The sequence below is a fragment of the Armigeres subalbatus genome, chromosome 1 (assembly GCF_024139115.2).
Source record: "Armigeres subalbatus isolate Guangzhou_Male chromosome 1, GZ_Asu_2, whole genome shotgun sequence".
NCBI classification, from domain to species: domain Eukaryota; kingdom Metazoa; phylum Arthropoda; class Insecta; order Diptera; family Culicidae; genus Armigeres; species Armigeres subalbatus.
Genome location: NC_085139.1, coordinates 219,127,118 through 219,149,037, shown reverse-complemented (window position 1 = coordinate 219,149,037; position 21,920 = coordinate 219,127,118). Strand labels below are relative to the sequence as shown.

Below are 21,920 nucleotides of genomic sequence, written 5' to 3'. Positions count from 1 at the left end.
AATATTCGAACTGTCACTTTTAAGTTTAATTCTCCAAATGAGACAGACCCTAAATATGGGCACAAAGTCTCAGGGCACAAACTGTATCGCAAACAGTCCAACATTGGAACCTTAATTGGAACTATATACACGCCCGTTTCAAATCACTCAGAGACTGAGTGAAATTGTATTGCCATCTCTTTTTTTTCTCACGGAAATCTTACTCATTTTTCGTAAAAAGGGGCACTACTCAAATTTTGAGTACTTGTACAAAAATGGACAGCAACCCCCCAGAGCTGTATTATCAATTCAGTGCAAATCCGAATTATAGCCGCTAACAAAGTTGGATTTTTCTCACAATTCGTACGTTAAACCTAACTTCGGAAGTGGTGCGCTGTTTTCATTTGGTGATGTGCTATACAGCGCACTACTTCCGAAATTAGGTTTAACGTACACTCAAAATAATCCACACGTTAATGGTACGTGGAAAATCACGTAGATAGCTAGAAATGAACTTCTTGAAGGTCTCATCTGATGAAGGTAGTTTTTATTGAACATCAGATAGCATCTAAACAAGCATCCCGTCGCTATTACTGTAATTGCTTCATCACTTCGACGTGAAAATCACGTACACGCCTGAAGTTCATTTCGACAGCAGATGCCGTCATTCACTCTAAATACTGAGGCGGACAGAGTTGTTGCTCTGCAGTTTTGGAATTTATTAAATTGTTATACATTATAATTTGATTGCTAAAAACTTCCTATTGTTATTGATAAAGGTACTTTGATGTAGCATGTTAAGCGTAAATGGAAATTAATACTTTTGTTCTTGCTATATGTAATAGTTGATATTGATTGTGAAAACTCCGGGAACCCGAGATGGTGACGCAAAACAAAATTAGGAAGCAAGTAAAAGATGATTTTTTCTACTGTATTTAAATGGAATAAATACAATGTCGTAGGGGAACTGTTCCGATCTTAATCTCACTGTACATATATTCATCTCATCGCTAAACAAAGAAATACGGCACCAAATTCGTCGCTTCTTTTTGTCAACATGCGTGCTCACTGCTGAAAAAAATCACAAAAATAATAAACAAACCAAATTCCTTTCCATTTCTTTGTTTTTGATGGGATGGAAATAGGAGCTATGAGATGAAGTGGCGAACCGTTCCCCTATAAATTAGCTGGAACTTTATTGAATCGTGTAGATCGTCAAGAAAATAATTACCGGGCTACAACCTTTTTTAATTGCGCTGTATCAACCAGGAACCCATAACCAGGTTATTAGTTCCTGGTATCAACTATCCATTGCACAAGGTTATTTCAGAATCTACTGATATTGTGAATACATAACTTTCTGTACAAATAGGCTTAACAAAAAGGCTGACAAACGCCAGATCAATAGCTCAGTAGCTTATGTTATATTTTAGTTTATTTTAAGTTGTACATTTTTCACTATAAAGAAAATTTGGGCTAATAATAGCCAGAATAATATTCAACGAAAAAACACATGCCTTTTGATCAAAATATATATAAAATCCACTGAAACATCATTTGAAGCTTACCGCATCATATCGTGGATGCCACCTAAAAATCACGTAGCTATGACGTGGCCTTAGGGTAAAGAGGGTGTTCATGAGTTCATTTTTTGTTTACTTGCGTTTCACGTAGCTGTTACGTGAAAAAGGTGATGGAAAAAAACCACATATGTTTTCACGTAATATTGACGTTTGGATTATTTTGAGTGATATGGATTGTGAGAAAAATCCAATTTCAATATGGCACTGCACGGACTGTGTTACGGGACGGATGAAACTTCTCGGCAGAAACTTCTCTATAGACCAACTCGTTTTTGATGGAGTTAGCTTCAAGCTAGAAATGTATATTTCAATTGCATGTTTTATAGTTTAATTTAAGGTTAGCTTACAATTTTAATTTCCTTCGTCTGTTTTCCGTCTATTGTAACAATTGTTTCTTCAATGTTTAGATTTCTGTTGTAGATATAAGTTTTAATTAATCATAAATTCAATAGTTTTTAATTCAACTTACATTTTCAGCACTAATTCGATTGAGAAACAGTTTAATTTTAAGAAATAGGTTTTAACGTGTTCACTTGGTATTGTTTTTGTGTGATGTAGATATTTTAGTCAGAGAATTTGTCAACGCAAAGGTGGTAATATTGTTTGCTACGTACTCTCGGTTGTCGAGAAGCGATCTATTGTAGAGCCGGCTGGGTATTGCAGATTGCATTAGGGTGCGTCGCGGACATACTCCCGACCGTATTGCTAGTGGAACCTTCAGCTATACCCGAATTTAAAGCGACGTTCAGCATAGCCAGCTTTGACACTGGTCGTTGATGAATGCCCGTAGACGTTTGTACCTCAACTCTCCTAACTCGTCCGTCTTTTCCGGGAAAAACTCGCAAAATTCTTCCTCTAGTCCAGCTGTTTCTTTCCTTTTCGTTGGCTATCATTACCAGATCTCCTACTTGGGCATTGTGTTGTTCTCCAAACCATTTTGACTGGGGTGATATGACTGGCAGGTACTCTTTAAGCCATCGCATCCAAAAGTCGTCGAGCATCACCAGGATTATACCCCAATTCGAGCGGAGAGCGGCTACTTCATTCACTTGCTTCGTGGCTGTCTGAACAACTCCACCGGAGCTAAGAAGCAAAAAAATGATTAGGCGTTAATGCTTCATGCTCCTCGCTGTCCAAAGGTAAATAGGTTAACGGTCGTGAGTTCACCAGCGATTCTACTTCAGCAAGTACTGTACCCAGAGCTTCGTCGTCAGGTCGTCTTTCTGTCAGCAGACAGTTGAGAGCAGTTTTTACGGACCGTACAAGTCTTTCCCATGCGCCTCCCATGTGGGGAGCATACGGTGGGTTGAACTTCCACTGCGTTTTATAGTTGGTGATAAGCGGCGCAAGTGTTCCGTTGATTTCCCGTATTTGCTTGGACAATTCGCTGTTTACACCCTGGAAATTAGTCCCCTGATCGGAATACACCTCCTGGGGAGCACCTCTTCTTGCGATGAATCTTCGGATGGCTTGTTTGCAGGAATCAGTTGACATCGTTGCTGCTACTTCCAGATGTATTGCCCTAGTTGTTAAGCATGTAAACAAAGCTACCCATCGCTTCACGTTTGCCCTTCCGATACGAACAACCAGTGGTCCGAAGTAATCCAAACCAACGAACGTAAATGCTCTAACATATGGTGTTATACGCGCTAACGGCAGTGGACCCATTTTCGGAACCCGAGGTACTGCTCGGTACACCGAGCACCAGATGCAGCGCTTTGTCATTTTCCGTACAGCAGTTCTTAGTTCCGGTACGTGGTACCTTTGTCGGATTTCATTGACCACGGTTTCTCCATTCGCGTGACCATATTTCCGGTGGTACCAGTCGATCAGAAGATATGTTACATAATGATCTTTGGGTATTACAACTGGATACTTCGTGTCGTATGGCACATAAGATGACGCAACAATTCGGCTGTTCTTTCTCAAAATGTTTCCTTCACCAAGAAACGGAGACAATTTGTAGATTCGGCTGCTTTTCTCCAAACTTTTTTGCTGATGAAAAGGAAGTCCAAGGTTCCTTTCAATTATTGAATATTCCTCTGCAAACACTTCCTTTTGTACTAATCTCCAGATCAAATGTTCTGCAGAATTGATCTCTTCGCACAGAAGAGTTTCCGAAAAAATTGCGGAACCAATTCTTTTACGCTGACAGTTGTTGTAGAAACGACGTATATGAGCCGCTGTTCTAATAAGCTTCTCCCATTTTGAAAATCGTTGAAAGAGTATCGCAGGTTCAGCTAAGTGCTGTGCATGAACGTGAACGTCACGTAGCTCCTCGGTTGTGTACTCCGTCGTCGAAAGTTCTTCTTTAGGCCACCGACTCTCATCCTCGTATAGGAATGTAGGACCCTTGAACCACCGACAGCTCTCGACATAGTTGGGCCCTTTACCCCATTTTGTAGCCTCATCTGCCACGTTCTGTTTCGTCGGTACCCATCTCCAATCCGTAACTTTTGTTTGCTCTAGTATCTCCGTAACTCGGAACGCAACGAATTGCCGGTATCTTCGCTGATCGGAACGGAGCCAAGCCAGTACCGTTCTGGAATCACTCCACATAATGTTTCGTTTTATTGGAATAGAGTGATTTTCGATGACAGTCCGCATCAGGCGTGCTCCGATCGTAGCCGCTTGAAGTTCAAGCCGAGGTATAGAAAGCGGCTTTAATGGAGCTACTTTTGTTTTCGCTCCTACTAAGCAGCATCGTATTCTCCCATTGTCGATAATCCTGAAATATGCGACGGTAGCGTAAGCAGCTTCACTTGCGTCAACGAAGACATGCAGTTCGATTGACTCATAAGCCTCCTTGTCGTATCCCGGGAAGTAGCACCGTGGAATCTTCACTGCATCCTTCGACCAGAGCACTTCTAGCCACTGCTGCAACCGTGGTTGTAGCACATTAGGAATGCGCTCGTCCCAGCCTATATTTGTCCTCCAAATTTCCCTCGATTACAAAGGAACCGACGAGTCCCAATTGATCGAAGAGACTCATTACCAATCTAAGAACCTCCCGTTTACTGGAAGTCACTGATTGTTGAACAACAATCGCTGTAAATCGCTTCTGAATGAAGACGTGAACGAAAACATGCCTTCCCATGGCTTCAATACCATCCCTAAAATGCGTTCCTGTTGGTTGTCTTTATCCATCGCGAAACTCTTCACTGTTTGTGTAATTTGTTCGCCGATACGCTCCAATACTTTGGAAGAATTGGACATCCAATGTCGTATTAAGAAACCTGCTTTTCCGTGGACAATCTTAACGTCTTCTGCCAGTTGAATCGCTTCGTCGACGCTGTCAACGCTGTCAAGATAGTCGTCGACGTAGTGGTTTTCTTTTATAGCACGGGCTGCTTTCGGAAACTGCTTCGAATGCACTTCTGCATTAACATTCTTGACGTACTGCGTGGAACACGGCGAGCATGTCGACCCAAATATAGCTACATCCATGACGAAGGTGTCCATTGGTTCTGCTGGGTTATCACGCCATAGAAACCTTTGGGCTTGGCGATCTTCGGGTCTAATTTGCACTTGATGGAACATTTCCATAATATCAGCACTAATAGCAATTTCCTTTTGACGATAGCGGCATAGTACTGTTTGGAGGGACACCAAAAGATCAGGTCCTTTAAGTAGGACCGAGTTGAACGAGATTCCTTGTACAACGGCAGCTGCATCCCAAACAACGCGCAACTTCCCAGGTTTACGGGGGTTAACGACCACGCCTAATGGCAGATACCAGATGCTTTCAATGTTCGATTCTTGTAACTCGCTCATTGAGGCTTTATGAGCGTATCCTTTTATCTGGTATTCCACCATCTGCTGTCGCATTTTAGCGTAGAGATCTGGAGACTTGGATAGACGGCGTTCAAGGCATTGGAGCCGCCTCTCGGCCATCGGCTTACTGTTTGGGAATTTTATTTCATCGTACTTCCACAGCAATCCTGTTTGGTATCTCCCGGATAGAGTTCGAACTGTCGTCCGCTGTAGAATATCTCTCGCCCGTTTCTCATCTGCCGACTCAATCGGTGTCAATGCAGAAATGCCTACACTTTCCGTCGAAAAGAATTGCTTCACTAGTTCGTCCAGATCTGCGTCCTGCTGGCGTGTACAAACATGAAGCACTCGGTGTGGTAGAACTCGATCCGTTAGTCCAGCGCGGCCGAAGACGACCCAGCCGAGTCTGGTCTTGGCTGCCACCGGTTCATTGGCATTTCCCTCACGATGCTTGAGCGGAATTTTCACCTTGGTATTGTCCAGACCAATTAAAATACCTGGCACACCATCAATGTAGCTCTTGACTGGTAGTCCTCGCAAGTGAGCGAAACGACTAGTTAGCTCTTCAAAGTGTATCGACTGCCTTGGTAAGTTCAAATTATCTACTGTGTGCACATCTTTTAGTTGGAACTGCTTACTTTGGTCTAATCCAGAGATTTGGAACTGAACTGCCATTGAATCTTCTTCTGTTCGCTTAACTCCATTCGTCCATTGCATGCACAGGGGTGATACTGGACCCTGTATACCGAGATGCTCGATTAGCGATTTCTCCACTAACGTTGAGTCGGATCCTCCATCAAGAAACGCGAATGTTTCAACTGATTTTCCATTAGCGTGCAACACAACTGGAACTATTCTGAACAACACTTTGTTGTGACTGTTTTGGTGAACACTAACTACTCCTGATACAGCGTTCGGGAAATCCGTGGATTCCCGCTCCTGTGTAGGATTTCCAGGATGCAGGAGTCTATGATGGCGTTGTTGACAGCCATCCGTCCCACACAGAGAAGCTTTGCATGGCCATTTTCCATGAGGGTAAAGACATCTTCTGCAAAAATGTAATTCTTGCGCGATCTTCCACCGATTTTCCAATGATTTGGCTCTGAACACGGAACAATCCTTCGGCTTGTGGCCACCTATCCTGCATACCATGCATGGCCGTTCGCTTCCTCCAGATTGTGTTCTCACGAACTCCGCCTTGGATGTCGTAGATTTGTAGTTTCGCGGGATTTGGCAGGCGTTGCCTTCTGAAGAATGGGCATTGACGATGGCTCTTCCTTTCGGTGTTACATGCTTATCCAATACCGGAATTACTCGGCTCGCAGCATCGACGATGACGTTCATGTAGTCCGAAAAAGCCCGCAAATCCACTCGTGCGATTCGTTGCGTGAACAATGCCCAGTCTAGCTTTATATTGGCCGGCAACTTGTCAACCAACTCGTTCATCAGCATTGGGTTCGCTAGGTGCAATTCTTGGCCAGTTGCGATAAGATGCGCACAGAGATTTCGTACAACCAATCCGAAATTGATGATACTCTCTAGTTTCTCAGATCGAGGGGCCGGCGCGGCCCTAACTTCGGCCAACAAGGTTCCGATGAGCGCCTCTGGTCTTCCATAGAGCGTGGTCAATGTGCGAATAATTTCAGGAACGTTTAACGGGTGGAGCAAAAAACAGTTGACAGCTTTTCTTGCTTCTCCTTTCAAGCAGCGTTGGAGCCTCATTAAATTTTCCGACTCACTGTAACCACAGATTCTTGTTGACGTCTCAAAACTGCTCCAAAATAGCGGCCATTCCGCTGGATTTCCCGAAAAATTCGGAAGTTCTTTAGGAACGACGTGGCGAGCTGCTAGCTGTTGAGCGGTTGGAGTGTTGTAAGGCTGTGCACAAACGCTTGTCCCTACTGGATCTATTTCACTATTTCCTACTGCAGGATGATATACTGGATGATAGTGGCTTTGAAACGAATTCACTGGTACCGGATTGGCCACCGGAGGATTATTAACTGATTCCGAACTAATCATACGAGGTACTTGTTGACACAATTGTTGCACTCTGGAGTTGATCACCGAATACACCGTGCCACCGGTAGCAGGTCCCGGTATGCCACTTGATGAAATCGCACAGACAGAATCATTCACAAACGATTGTGTATTCGACACGAGTGGGAAGGGAGGAGCATGGGAATTCATCGGGAGGGAGAATATTGGCTCTGGATAACTTGGTACACTCACTACTGAAGCATTATTCATTTGTGTTTGTCTTTCAGGGATTTGGTTTGTGCTTATTCCAGATGTTACTATCGTTGTATTGTTCATTGCCCTAAGCTGCTGAGACGCGATTTTGTTTACATTTGAACGGGCCCTAGCTACAGAAAGAGTTCGTATTGTTTTGACTGGACATTGTAATTCGAACTCATATCGTGAGGAGCTATTATCGGTGTTCTTGCACTAGCCTGGGTTTCAAACCGCAGTTGTTGATTCGATGTACTTACCGGAGCCGAACTTGTACCTACACCCATGCTTTGTTCGGTTTCCAGTCTGTTCTCCACTCCGCTGTGGTCGATCTGCGGCGAATACGTGTTGTCATCTCGAACGATCTCGGTTGCAGCCGGCTGGTCGTTTGGTAGATGCGCGCCTGGCAAGACGAGTGGGGTGGATTGGCAAGATGGTAACAACACAGTACTGTTCGCCACCGGGTATTGCTTGGTATTGGAGAAAGGCGAGATCATACCCTTCCATCCGCCTGGATGATGACTCACTGCACTGATACTCGGATCGATGCACACATTGACAAATTTCGTTGGAATGATTTGGCTGTTTTGCGGCAAGTTTGTAGCAACAGATGTGGCAGCTGGTCCTAGTTCTTGATTCGATAAACCGCTTTTCTGTGGCGTGACTCCAGTGGGGTTACTTTCCCCAGATTTAGATGTCAGAGCTACTGGCTGGTTGTCGATCCAGGCCTGTACCTTTCCGTTGCTTCGCTTACTGCTTCGTCGACTACGTACACTTGCACCATCTTCTTCTGTATCCAGTTGTGCCACTAATAAGTCGTATTTGCGCGTTATGTATATTTTCTCCAACACGATTTTGTCAGCAATGGCCTTATCGTTCCTTTCTTTCTCCATACGTAGTGATTTTTCTTGGATCTCTTTATCTGCCTTTTCCCGCTCGGCTATCAATGTTTCCTGGAGCCTTTTCTCCTCCGCGAGTCGTTGCATTTCCAGCTGCAACTTTGCTTCTCTCGCACTGGCTGTTGTTGATACGGACGAGGTAATGGAAAGAGGCGGAGGTGGGAGTTTTGTGTGCATAATGTACAATGATATGGGCTAGATGTTTCTGCCGGGCCATCATGCACATCTGCACATGAACTGTGATATCGATTGCCACACTTGACACATTCGATTAACGATCCTGAATTATCCGGCTGCTCACAGCGAGAACATCTCGGATCCGTTTTACTCTGACTCGACATCTAGTGGTTGCGAATAAAATTCTTGAAGTTCTGTTACGGGACGGATGAAACTTCTCGGCAGAAACTTCTCTATAGACCAACTCGTTTTTGATGGAGTTAGCTTCAAGCTAGAAATGTATATTTCAACTGTATGTTTTTATAGTTTAATTTAAAGTTAGCTTACAATTTTAATTTCTCTCGTCTGTTTTCCGACTATTGTAACAGTTTTTTCTTCAATGTTTAGATTTCTGTTGTAGATTATAAGTTTTAATTAATCATAAATTCAAAAGTTTTTAATTCAACTTACATTTTCAGGACTAATTCGATTGAGAAACAGTTTAATTTTAAGAAATAGGTTTTAACGTGTTCACTTGGTATTGTTTTTGTGTGATGTAGATATTTTAGTCAGAGAATTTGTCAACGCAAAGGTGGTAATATTGTTTGCTACGTACTCTCGGTTGTCGAGAAGCGATCTATTGTAGAGCCGGCTGGGTATTGCAGATTGCATTAGGGTGCGTCGCGGACAGACTGCTTTGTCTCTTTCTCGCTGTAAAGAAATTAGAACACAACAAGGCCAGTAAACGTCAAAATTAATGAGGAACGAAAGAGAAAGAGATGTTTCCGTGCAGTGCCCTAAAGCGGCTATAATTCGATTTTCTACTGAATTTATAATAATTTTGGTGAATGAAAAAGCAATTTTTTTCCAAATCACAGAATTTATTAAACTATAGATATTGTTGCGGTTAGGGATCCTATAATGAGAGATATGCAAATACTTTTCCAGACGATTTAGCAACGCTGTTACTTTTGTTAGCAAACGCTTCCAGCACTTGCCGCAGCGCAAAATGTTGAAGCTTGTATATGACTTTACATTTGATAACAATTTGGAATATGTTTGTCTGTGCACTAACAGTGTTCAAACAAGAGCATTATCACTAAAATAAAAGTGCAATACAAATAGACAACACACGATACATAAACTAGATTACTTCTACTCGCGAAAGTAAAACAAATTGTTTATTCGATGCAACTTTTCTTATAATCTATCTCAATACCTCTCAACCTCGTCTCAATCTGCATTAATAACAACGTTCATTTGGCTCACGTTTTGACAGTTCTCAGTGTTCGATTGGCTTACAATGGCCGCTTTCGCATATCTCTCATTATAGGATCCCTAGTTGCGGTAATGATGGAGGTACCGACAATTATTGTCTATCCGGATAAAAGTTGGACCGATTTTTATACCGAAGTTGGATTTTTCTCCAGATACAGGCAACTTTCCCAACTTCGGAAATAGTGCGCTAGATTCGCCTAAAGATGCGCTAAACAACGCATCAATTAGTTTGACAGATAAAACTTCGGAAGAAAGTTCGGTTCGGAAGTCCCGACTTCCGAATTCTATGTTGGTGCTACGCCGACAATAGTGGAAAACGGAAATATTTGTCGATTCGGCATACTTTCCGGGAGATGTAGAGAGTGAAATCAGGAGTGATTCAGTCTCATTCTAAAATTTTCGACCACTATTCTAGTTTGAATCTGGGGCAAAATATCGCTGGTTTCCCCAGCAGTGTTCCATTCATGTTTTTTCAAATTTTTAATTAAATAAAATTATTATGTTGCTGCCAAGAAAGGCGCCGTAACTGCAAAGTGGATTGATCCGTAGATGAAATGACGCGTTCATACACCAAAACAACTGAAAAATATTTAAATCTCGTGATTCAATCGTTGTTCAAATCTGCAGAAAATAGAACTGAGCGTTAGGGTTCTTTCTAAAATTACGTAACGCTAAATTTGGTGATTTTGGACCCCCACCCTCCCCCACGTAACACTTTTTGTATGGAAGGTTTAATTTTTTTGTATGGACCGTAACGCTCGGCTTGACCCCCTCCCTCCCCCTTCAACGTTACGTAATTTGTGAAAGAACCCTTATACCAGTTTTATTTTTTTGACAGTTGACTGGTATAAAAAATGAATCAGAACAGCTGCTGGAAAACTTAATGTTTCAGATTCATATTCAAACTAACAGAGAGAGAATAGAGATCGGTACAAGGAAGCAAGAGCAGCCGAAAAATGAATCCACCGTAGGAAGAAAAAAGAGTACGTAGAACAAGTTATTAGTGAGGCGCAGGAAAAAATGGAGCAGAACGATATGCGGAGGTTTTATGAGTCTGTCAATGGCGTGCGGAGAAAGACAGCGTTATCTCCCGTAATGTGCAACGACCAACAAGGGAATTTGCTGACAGATAAAACTGAAGTAGCTGCCAGGTGGAAGCAACACTTCGAGACTTTGTTAAATAGAGGAAATGACGGTGCATCGGTGAACAGAATAAATATTAGCGACGATGGACAAGCTGTGGAGTCAATTACACTAGATGAGGTTAAAAAAGCTGTTAAAAAGCTGGAAAACAATAAGGCTGCGGGGAAAGACCAGCTCCAACTTCTCCAACATGGCAGTGAGCAGCTTTATGAAGTTCTTCACCATATTATGTCGAAAATATGGGAAGACGAGGAAATGCCTACTAGCTGGTTGGACGGCCTCATTTGCCCTCTCTTTAAGAAAGGGCACAGACTGGAGTGCGCCAATTACCGAAGAATATATTTATTATATTATATAACCCTCCTTAATTCGGCGTACAAAATTATGTCCCGTATTCTGTTCAACAGATTAGAGGTTGGTATCGTGTTCAAAAGAAATTTCTTTTTCTATCTCAATCACATGTTAAATTCCGTTCACTGAATCGAAAAAGTAAAGAATCAAAACAAAATTCTCACAACAGTATCCACATTAAAAGAACAAAAAACAAAACTGGCATTTGTAAGGTTCCCACGCAAAGTAATGGGAGCTGTCACTTTACTTTCGGAAAAATATTCTGCTCGATTATTCCGTAAGTAAAAGTGACAATTTGCTCCATGCAGATCAGTTGTCAAAATTCCTCTTGGTAATATTGAACAAAATTCCGTAACCTCTCTACTTTTTAAGTCGATACTGCCCTTAAGACCGCTTGAAGAGTCCTTCGTCGGCGAATACCAAGCAGGTTTTCGTGAGGGCCGATCAACGACGGATCAAATGTTTACTCTGAGACAAATCCTTGATAAATTCCGGGAGTACAACTTGCAGACACATCATCTGTTTATTGATTTCAATGGCGTACGATTCAGTAAAACGGAATAAATTATGGCAAATTATGCTTGAACATGGTTTTCCGGCGAAACTGATACGGCTGATTCGTTTAACGTTGGACGGATCGAAATCAAGTGTAAGGATTGCGGATGAAATATCGATGAAATATCGTATTTGTTACCTTAGATGGATTAAAGCACGGTGATACACTCTCGTATCTTCTGTTCAATATAGCGCTCGAGGGAGCGATTAGGAGAGCTGGTGTGCAAAGAAGCGGTACCATTATCACAAGATCGCATATGCTCCTGGGATTTGCGGACGATATCGATATTATCGGTATTGATCGCTGTGCCGTGAAAGAGGCTTTTGTGCCTTTTAAGAGGGAGACAGCGAGGATTGGACTCACGATCAATACCAGCAAAACGAAGTACATGGTCGCTGGAAATCAACGTGGGTTCATTAGTGGTGGTGGTAGCGAAATGGTGCTGGATGGTGAAAAATTTGAACTGGTAGAAGAATTTGTGTATCTTGGAACATTAGTAACGCGCGAGAATGATGTTACCCGCGAGGTGAAAAGGTGTATTGCAGCTGCAAATAGGGCTTATTACGGACTTCGTACTCCCGTAGTCTGCAAACGAAAACAAAACTCGCGCTGTATACTACTCTGATTCTTCCGGTGGCTCTCCGGTGATCGGAGAGCTTTCGGAGTGTTTGAGCGTAAGGTGCTGCGGACAATACTTGGCGGAAAACAGGAGAACGGTATCTGGTGGCGTCGCATGAATCACGAATTGTACCAGGTGTATAAAGGGCTGGATATTATTAACTTATACAACACGGCAGACTACGGTGGGCTGGTCACGTTGTTCGTATGCCGGAAGAACGTCAAGCGAAGATAATATTTAGTAGAGAACCCGGAAGAGGCCGCAGGCTTCGTGGAAGGCCGCGTACACGATGGCTTTTTGCAGTTGAAGAGGACCTGAGCTGCCGTAATCTGAAAAAGTGACGTATACGCCATTTTCCAAAAATGGTGTTAACGAGTACTACTCATCGAGCTCTTTAACAGAAAAATGGAAAACATGCATGTTGTAAAATGGCTGTTACGTCACTTTTCCAGATTACGGCAGTGAGGGCGCTCAATGTTCAGGGCGACTGGAAGCGATTGGCCCAGGATCGAGTCCAGTGGAGAAGGATACTCCATTCGGCGTAGGTTCATCGAAGAGCTGTAGCCCATCAAGTATCAAGTAAGTATAAAATCATCCTATTTAACGAAAACTCCTCTAAGCAGAAATCAGTTCGCGTATCAGGAGAGAAAATCTTCAGAATCAGAAAACCTTTGAAGCTCATCAATTAGTATGAGGGCAGTAGAAGGGTGTCCTCTATTGTGGTATTTAATCGTTGATGATCTTCTCAAACAACTGTAAGCTCGAGGCTTCGAAATAATTGGTTTCGCACATGATATATTGGTCAGACGAAAATATGGCTGTGTAATTTATGACCGAATACAAATAGCTTCGAACTTCATCATATTATGGTGTGAAAAAGAAGTATTGAACATAAATCCTTCAAAAACCGCAGTAGTAGCGTTTACAAGGAAAAGAAATTAATTCATGTCCTATTTTTTTATAATTTTGTCCAATGTCCTATTTAATTGAAAGGCGTTGATTTGAAACTTTCAAATTCAGTCAAGCATCTTGGTGTACGACTTGACAGTAAGCTGAATTCGAACTTACATCTTGACGAAGCAATTAGCAAAGTTACAAGCGCTTTATGGATAAGTAAGGCGACGTTTGGTAAAGAGTGGGGATTAAAGTCAAGAATGATTCAATTTGTGAAACACAGATTGCTGCTTTAATATGGTGGCCTAAAACAAAAGAAAGGGCGGTGCAAATGAAGTCGGAAAAATTTTAGATTAGCCATAACGGGTGCAATGAGATGCACGTCGAACAAAGCACTAGACGATTTGCTCCATGTGCTTCCTTTGGATCAATTAATTCAATTAGAAGCTGAGAGTGCTTTGAAGATCAGAAAAGATTCAGCCTATTCTGAAATGCTGCAATTTATGCTTACGTCGACATTATAGGCACTTATAGCATCGACCAATACATAGACGGAATGTTGGCCAATGTTTCGAGCACCACTTAGTACCCCTGGGGAGTAAACGATTACAATTTTACAATCACACGACCTTTGAGAAGCCCCTCAATTCGAAACGCGTCGCAGTTTGACAACAGTTGTTGTCAGTCATGCTCATTTATTTATGTTTGATGTTTGTTTTTGTGACGAATTTTTCAATCGCGTTAGAAATTTTATGCTCAACATTCAGTTATTGTGTTGAACTACGAGATTTATCGCAAAAAAGAAGTTTGGGGTCTGTTCAAATATTACGTAACACGAAAAACGTGATTTTCAATAGCCCCCTACCCCCTCGCATGTGAGTAATTTGTTACGCGTAACAATATTTTGAAACACCCCCACCCCCATATATTTTGGTAGCAAATCGTAACAAAAATTGAACAACCCCCCACCCCCTATTGAGTTACGTAATATTTGAACAGGCCCTTGTATATTCCGTGGGTTTGACCAGATAATGATGCTCTTAAGGAAAAACTGAAAATTACTAAAGGATCCTTCTGAGTTATTCCTGGATGGCATTCCTCTAATGGCAAAAGCAACGTTTTAATGCTTACGGTTACTTGGGTTACCGGTTGCGAGCATTTTAATCACCCGCGCAGCGCTTTCATTTTAGTTTCGTCACTCGTTTCCGTATCGGTCACTATTTTCGGCTCTCAATTTGGTTGCTGTATTCCGTACCGGTGACATTTGACAGTTCATCAAATAGCAGCGCTCTTATCGCGCTACCAAATTTGGTCACCTGTCAGTCGCGCTACTGTTATAGCAGCGCGTTTAGTCGCGACCGGTAAAGTGTCAAGTAATGATACTGCGCTGCCAAACGGCTTAAACTCACCACCGGTAATCTTGCTCTAAGTCCTTTAGTAATTTTCATGTTCCTCTAGAAAATGTTCTGAAAGTTTGTCTTTTCTTTCGTTCATTCATACAGGTTTTTCTTAAAAATTCATCTACTTATGTATTCCTGGAAGAATTCCCCGGGAGATCCACTTGCATTTTTTGAGTTCTTTCAAGAATCTTTGCAGGAGTTCCCTCAAGAGTACTGCCGTAAAATTCTGCATGAGTTTTTTCAACACATCACTTCACAGATCAAGATTACTTTTGGCAGATATTCAACATAAATTTGAACATAAATTTGAACATTATTTATTTATTTATTCAGACTAAGGCCGAAGTGGCCTGTGCGGTATATAAGAGTCTCTCCATTCGGCTCGGTCCATGGCTACACGTCGCCAACCACGCAGTCTACGGAGGGTCCGCAAGTCATCTTCCACCTGATCGATCCACCTTGCCCGCTGCGCACCTCGCCTTCTTGTGCCCGTCGGATCGTTGTCGAGAACCATTTTCACCAGGTTATTGTCCGACATTCTGGCTACGTGCCCGGCCCATCGCAGTCGTCCGATTTTCGCGGTGTGAACGATGGATGGTTCTCCCAACAGCTGATGCAATTCGTGGTTCATTCGCCTCCTCCACGTACCGTCCGCCATCTGCACTCCACCATAGATGGTACGCAGCACTTTCCTTTCGAAAACTCCAAGTGCGCGTTGGTCCTCCACGAGCATCGTCCAGGTCTCGTGTCCGTAGAGGACTACCGGTCTAATGAGCGTTTTGTAGATTGTCAGTTTGGTACGGCGGCGAACTCTATTCGATCGGAGCGTCTTGCGGAGTCCAAAGTACGTACGATTTCCAGCCACTATGCGTCTCCGAATTTCTCTGCTGCTGTCATTTTCGGCAGTCACCAGTGAGCCCAAGTACACAAATTCTTCTACCACCTCGATTTCGTCACCACCGATGCAAACTCGCGGTGGGTGGCTCCATTGTCTTCTCTTGAACCTCTTCCTATCATGTACTTCTTGTCTTCGACGTGTTGATGACTAGTCCGATCCGCTTAGCTTCCCTCTTCAGTCTGATGTAGGCTTCCTCCATCTTCTCAAAGTTACGTGCCATAATATCTATGTCGTCGGCGAAACCAAATAGCTGGACGGACTTATTGAAAATTGTACCACTCGTGTTAATCCCTGCTCTTCGTATTACCCTTCCAAAGCGATGTTGAATAGCAAACACGAAAGACCATCACCTTGCCGTAACCCTCTGCGGGTTTCGAAGGGACTCGAGAATGCCCCTGAAACTCGAACTACGCACATCACCCGATCCATCGTCGCCTTGATCAACCGTATCAGTTTATCCGGAAAACCGTGTTCGTGCATTAGCTGCCATAGCTGGTCCTGATCGATTGTATCATATGCGGCTTTGAAGTCGATGAATAGATGATGTGTGGGCACGTTGTATTCGCGGCATTTCTGCAGTACTTGGCGAATGGCGAACACCTGGTCCGTGGTGGAGCGTTCGCCCATAAAACCCGCCTGGTACTGCCCCACGAACTCCCTTGCAGTTGGTGCTAGTCGACGGCATAAAATTTGGGAGAGTACCTTGTAGGCGGCGTTCAGCAATGTGATTGCGCGGTAGTTGCTACAATCCAGCTTATCGCCCTTTTTGTAGATGGGACACACGACACCTTCCATCCACTCCTGCGGCAAAACTTCCTCCTCCCCTCCCCTCCTCCTCCTCTTGGTAATGACCCAGTGCAGCGCTCTAGCCAGTGCCTCACCACCGTGTTTAAATAGCTCTCCTGGTAGTTGGTCAACCCCAGGGGCTTTGTTGTTCTTCAACCGGCCAATCTCCTCCTGGATTTCCTGGAGATCCGGAGCCGGGAAGATTATGTCCTGCGCGCGTTCTCCCAGGGCCATCACCATACCGCCATCTTCGTCTGCCACATCGTCATTCAGGTGTTCTTCGTAGTGTTGCCGCCACCTTTGGATCACCTCACGCTCGTTCGTAAGAAGGTTCCCGTTTATGTCTTTACACATATCAAGCTGTGGCACGTGGCCTTTACGTGAACGGTTAAACTTCTCATAGAACTTTTGTGTATTATTAGCGCGGTACAGTTGCTCCGTCTCTTCACGGTCTCGATCTTCCTGCTGGCGCTTTTTCCTCCGAAAAATCAAGTTTTGTCTGTTCCGCGCCTGTTTATTAAGTGCCTTGTTCGCCCTCGTGCGGTGTTGCAGCAATCTCGCCCATGCTGCATTCTTCTCTTCCACTAACTGCTCACATTCGCCGTCATACCAGTCGTTTCTCTGATCCGGGGGCACCGTGCCAAGTGCAGCGGTTGCGGTGCTACCAATGGCGGATCGAATATCTCTCCAGCCATCTTCAAGAGACGCTGCGCCTACCTGCTTCCGTTGGGAGTGACACTTTCAGCTGCTTTGCGTATTCTTGGCTAGTCTACCGTTTTGGAACCGCGGCGTCCGACTTCGACGCGTATTGTACACCGTCGAGAGTTTTGAGCGCAGGCATACTGCAATGAGGTAGTGGTCGGATTCAAGAAGAGAAGAATTTACCGTCGAGTAGAACGTGGTCGATTTGGTTTTCCGTTTCTTGGTTAGGTGATTTCCATGTGGCTTTGTGGATATTTTTGCGGGTAAAGAAGGTGCTTCGGACTACCATCCCGTGGGAGGCTGCAAAGTTTATGCATCGTGGGCCGTTGTCATTCGATACGGTGTGCAGACTATCCTGTCCGATAACCAGTCTATACATTTCCTCCCTTCCTACCTGAGCGCTCATGTCGCCGATGACGATTTTGACGTCCCCCAGTGGGCATCCATCGTATGTCTGCTCCAGATGTGCGTAGAACGCTTCTTTCGTCGTCAGGTTTCCCTTGGTGTGGGCAGTAGTGTACGTTGATGATGCTATAATTGAAGAAATGGCCTTTTATCCCCTTGGCTGCCACCCAATCACGCGTTGGAGCCCAGCACTATGAAGCCGGTTCCCAGCTCGTTGGTGGTGCCACAGCTTTGGTAGAAGGTAGCCGCTCGATGCCCGCTTTCCACACTTTCTGTCCTGTCCAGCAGATTTCCTGCAGCGCCACGACGTCGAAGTTGCGGGATGTAATTCATCGTAGATCATCCTGTCGCAACCTGCGAAACCTAGCGACTTGCAATTCCATGTTCCAAGCTTCCAATCGTGATCCTGTATTCGTCGCCTAGGTCTTTGCCGATAATATCGAGTCGCATTATCTCTTATATTGTTCGTAATGATTGGTTTTCTAGGCGGCTTATTGGGCCTGCGCAAACCTCCTGTCTCGTCGGAGGGCCGTCGTGTCAGGGCTGTTTAGCGTCCCACCTAACACCAGGACTTGGGCTTGTGCGCTTTGAGCGGCACACGATCGCTTTGGTGGGGCCTACTTGCGGATACATGCAGCTTTTTATAGAGGTTTAACAGGGCCCACTGTCAAACCCCACCACATCCTAGGCAAGCCCCACAACTCGCAGATGGCCTGGGGAGGGATCGTCAAGCCCTTGGACATGTTCCCTGCTAAATTTGAACATAAATTTGGTATAAAAAATCATCTAAGAAATGCCAACAGAATACCAAGTTGAAAAGCAGGTCATGTTCCAGTTGGAATGTAGAGCTATTCAAGAAGAAGAAGAAAAAGAAGGTTACTTTTAGCCACGCCCGGTGAGAACTCAATATTCTCAATCCAGTTGAAAACCGGAATTGGGGGCTAGCGAAGTTGGATTTTTCTCACAATCCGTACGTTAAACCTAATTTCGGAAGTGGTGCGCTGTTTTTATATCGCGAAGCACTATTCAGCGCACCACTTCCGAAAAGGTTTAACGTACGGATTGTGAAAAATCAACTTCAATTCAGATCAATAAAATAAAGGCACGACGGTAAAGCTTTGACAGATCTACATCATCGGAGATCATTTTAAAATGTTTATAATGAATTCCAGACAAAATGTTATTAAAATCTGATTGATGTACGGTAAGGAAAAAGTTCTGAATTACATATCTGGAAGCTTATCTCAATTTTTTAAATATTTTCCAAAAATGTATCTATCATACAGTTCGGAACTTTTTCCGTACCATACATCAATCAGATTTTAATTAAATTTTGGCTAGAATTTATTATAAACATTTTAAAATGCTCGCCCTATGCTGTCCTGTATGATCTGTCAAACACCGTCGTGTGTCTTCTTCTTATTTTTACTTGGATTCGTCTATTCCGGGTTTCAACTGGATTGAGTATTGCTTTTTGCATTGAAACTTTTCGTTTCGTCATGAAATCATTGACACTTGTCTTCAGCGACTGCTTCCGCGATAGAGCATTTCTAGATTGCTTTGAGAATAGGTCGTATGTGCAAAAGAGAGGCTCTCTTTGTTCACGCTCTCTTTCGCTTGTACATAAGCTAGTTTTGCATATTTTGCCACATTTTCACTTCAGAACGCTAGACAAAGCTATAATCTTTAGATATCTGCCAAGAAATCTGAAGTAAACTTTATTATAGATCTGTAATAATCGAAAGAGAATGGAGGCAAAGAGAGACTCTCTTTTGCACATACGACCTATTCTCAAAGCACTCTAGATTTACACATTTTATTCACTCATACATCTATATTACTGTCAAAATGTTCATTTGACAATTAAATTTTCAGCTAAAAGCTCTATTTTTTGACACCGGTGCACTCACACAACCAATCGACATCAGTTGTCAAAAAATCAGGAGTACCAACTTGACGACTATCTCCTTGTCGCCGAGTCTGGCGCTGAGTGCTCGGCGCGGAAACCCAAAGGTGGGAATAAAATTTTGGAGCTTATGCGCAAAATATGTTTATGAAGTCGCTCTTACCTAAAATAGAGACCACTAGAGGCCTGAATAAGAGAAACGCGGATAGAAAATATTACTCTGCCAACACTGAATTCAATCTTCTTCATCAAAGAACAACACATGAAAAGGAAGAAATGCTTTATGTAGATAAAATCTCACAATCCGCTATTTTATGTGTCCACATAACATAAGAATAGAATCCAATAAACAATGGAATTAAATTTCATAATCTATAAATGACGTGCATATATTATTGCAAACAAATGTAAAATACATTCAATTTTGTTTATTTAAAAAATTGCATGAAATCGAATTGGCCGTTTTCAGTATTTGAGCCAACATTTTGGCTGCTTGACAGGTCTCCTGCTCGATTGGCTGCTGTTTTTTGACGGTTCGATTGGTGGCATACCTATCCGCGTTTCTCTTATTCAGGCCTCTAGAGACCACCGGTGGAAAGATGGGACGAAAATAGCACTATTAATATAAATAATCGGGCCGCCATCGAAACGTCTCATTCTCGACAGCCACTGTGCCAGCAAAGTACTCTTTAATGGGTAAAAAAGTACCCATTTCAAAGTAAAATAGTTCAACTCATTGAAAGAGTAAACATCGTTTACTCATTAATGAGTAAAAGGCATGTACGTCATATTCGGGCGTACTTTTTACTCATTATAGAAAAAAACATTTTTGGGGAAATGGGTATTTTTCACTCTTGATTATTTAAAAAAATGGCCTGAATGTAATGATATTCATCGAAAAAGTGACGCAATTACAAGGTATATGTAAAATAACTCTTTAATTTATTTATTATTTTCTTGTAGATACATAACAAGACATAGTATTTATGTATTTAGAACAGCAACTTTGCTATTTTTGCTCGCCAATCTGTTTTACCGGGTCGCATCGAGGAACCCAGTGGACGACAGGTTCCGCAATTAAGGACGCGTTTTATGGGTGGGTTCTCCAACGGCGGCCGCCTCAGGAGCCAGTCAACTAAATCGATGGCTTTGTGCCAACCATCTCGGACAATGTACTCCCGATCGCCGCAACAACGTAATCGCCAGGGGAATATGGATATGAAGCTGGCATCCTGCAGACCGTGCACTGGCAGTACCAATTTCACATCCTCGATGTTCCCAAGCACGACACAATCCATATTAACGCTAATCAATCCAACACTATGGTCGTACTGCGGCCTGCGGGTGAAAAAAATATTTATTTTGTGTAGGGGGCCGGGTTATGAGGAACTTACATTGTAATCACTTCCACAAAGTCCGATTTTCCTGCGACGTTATTGGATGAATTTGGCTGAAGTACAGAAGGCATATCGTTGCATCCCTTCATCATGAACAGCAACAAATATTCACCGCAGTCCGATGATTCTATTCTGGAAAGAAAAGTAAGATTGAAATGGAAAGGTTCGGCGCATCCAGCAACATACTTACAATCCTTTGGCAATCCTTCACTGAGAAAAATTCCATGGTAACGGTTACTATTTTGTAGACTACGCCATGTTTTTAAAACAACCACAAATTTTCAGTTAAATTAACCACGCATTCAGACAAATTCACCACTGATTCAGTTCATGCAACAACATTCCACCAGGACCACAGTTGATTTTTACTGCGCGCATGGTAAAATCAAACGGGTTTGTTGTCTGCTGAAAATCGTCGGTGCGTATTCTTAAATTAACCCTCGGAATGGTAGTTTCGACCGCAACATTTTTTTGCGTGTTGTCTTGGGAATCCTCACATGATGGAACAGCTCCTTATTACCGTTGGGTGTCGTTTTAGCCTTGCCATCCATGACGGGGTACCGCGCGTAATAGTCTGGTAATATTAGATTTCGTAATATTTTAAAATATTTACCTAACCAACAAACTAGCAAATATGCTACAATCGACAAATCGTTTGTTTGAAAGTACAATTTGTTTTTCACTCATTAAAGGGTATAAACAAGGAACTTTAAAATGGGCATAAAACACTCATTTTGCAAAGAAAATAATCACCCATTTTTTGACAGTTTCATATATCGCCAAAAAAGGGGTGATTTTTACTCTTTAAAGAGTATTGTCGGGTTTACAGTGTAAGACGAAAAGGCCTATTTTACTTTAAACTTATTTTTAAGTCCTTTATTTTTTCCGTGTAGAGTGTACTGTGGATTCTACTTTATCGACAATTCTATAAATAGAAAACGGTATCGGGTATTAGTTCAACA

At 42.9% G+C, this 21,920-nt stretch overlaps 3 protein-coding genes across 5 annotated transcripts; all 3 read right to left on the bottom strand.

Annotated features, from left to right (window-relative positions):
• Nucleotides 1-2,645: 2,645 nt before the first annotated feature.
• LOC134207004 (uncharacterized) lies at nt 2,646-4,121 on the bottom strand. Its single transcript, XM_062682745.1, has one exon. The coding sequence runs from the start codon at nt 4,119-4,121 to the stop codon at nt 2,646-2,648; it is 1,476 nt and encodes a 491-aa protein (XP_062538729.1).
• Nucleotides 4,122-4,586: 465 nt separating this feature from the next.
• Nucleotides 4,587-7,586, bottom strand: LOC134207003 (uncharacterized). The gene has a single exon (XM_062682744.1). It carries the CDS (start codon nt 7,584-7,586, stop codon nt 4,587-4,589), a length of 3,000 nt encoding a protein of 999 aa, XP_062538728.1.
• Nucleotides 7,587-20,502: 12,916 nt separating this feature from the next.
• Nucleotides 20,503-21,411, bottom strand: LOC134211082 (uncharacterized). 3 transcript variants are annotated; one of them, XM_062687698.1, is made up of 3 exons: nt 21,145-21,411; nt 20,956-21,090; nt 20,503-20,899 (listed from the first exon to the last, which is right to left on the bottom strand). In XM_062687698.1, the coding sequence occupies exons 2-3, from the start codon at nt 21,048-21,050 to the stop codon at nt 20,554-20,556; spliced, it is 441 nt and encodes a 146-aa protein (XP_062543682.1). In that variant the 5' UTR covers nt 21,051-21,090; nt 21,145-21,411; the 3' UTR covers nt 20,503-20,553. The 3 variants fall into 3 exon arrangements, with proteins under 3 accessions (XP_062543682.1, XP_062543663.1, XP_062543673.1); XM_062687679.1 differs by having other exon boundaries at nt 20,956-21,085; XM_062687689.1 differs by having other exon boundaries at nt 21,149-21,411.
• Nucleotides 21,412-21,920: the final 509 nt, after the last annotated feature.

Bases quoted from the DNA above. Each gene is read 5' to 3' on its own strand.
- LOC134207004 (XM_062682745.1), bottom strand. From the start codon at position 4,121: ATGTGGAGTGATTCCAGAACGGTACTGGCTTGGCTCCGTTCCGATCAG.
- LOC134211082 (XM_062687679.1), bottom strand. From the start codon at position 21,184: ATGGAATTTTTCTCAGTGAAGGATTGCCAAAGGATTGTAA. The intron at 21,086-21,144 runs GTATGTTGCTGG...TTTCCAGAATAG, and splicing joins GGATTGCCAAAGGATTGTAA to AATCATCGGACTGCGGTGAA. The intron at 20,900-20,955 runs GTAAGTTCCTCA...TTTCACCCGCAG, and splicing joins TTTGTGGAAGTGATTACAAT to GCCGCAGTACGACCATAGTG.
- LOC134207003 (XM_062682744.1), bottom strand. From the start codon at position 7,586: ATGAATAATGCTTCAGTAGTGAGTGTACCAAGTTATCCAGAGCCAATA.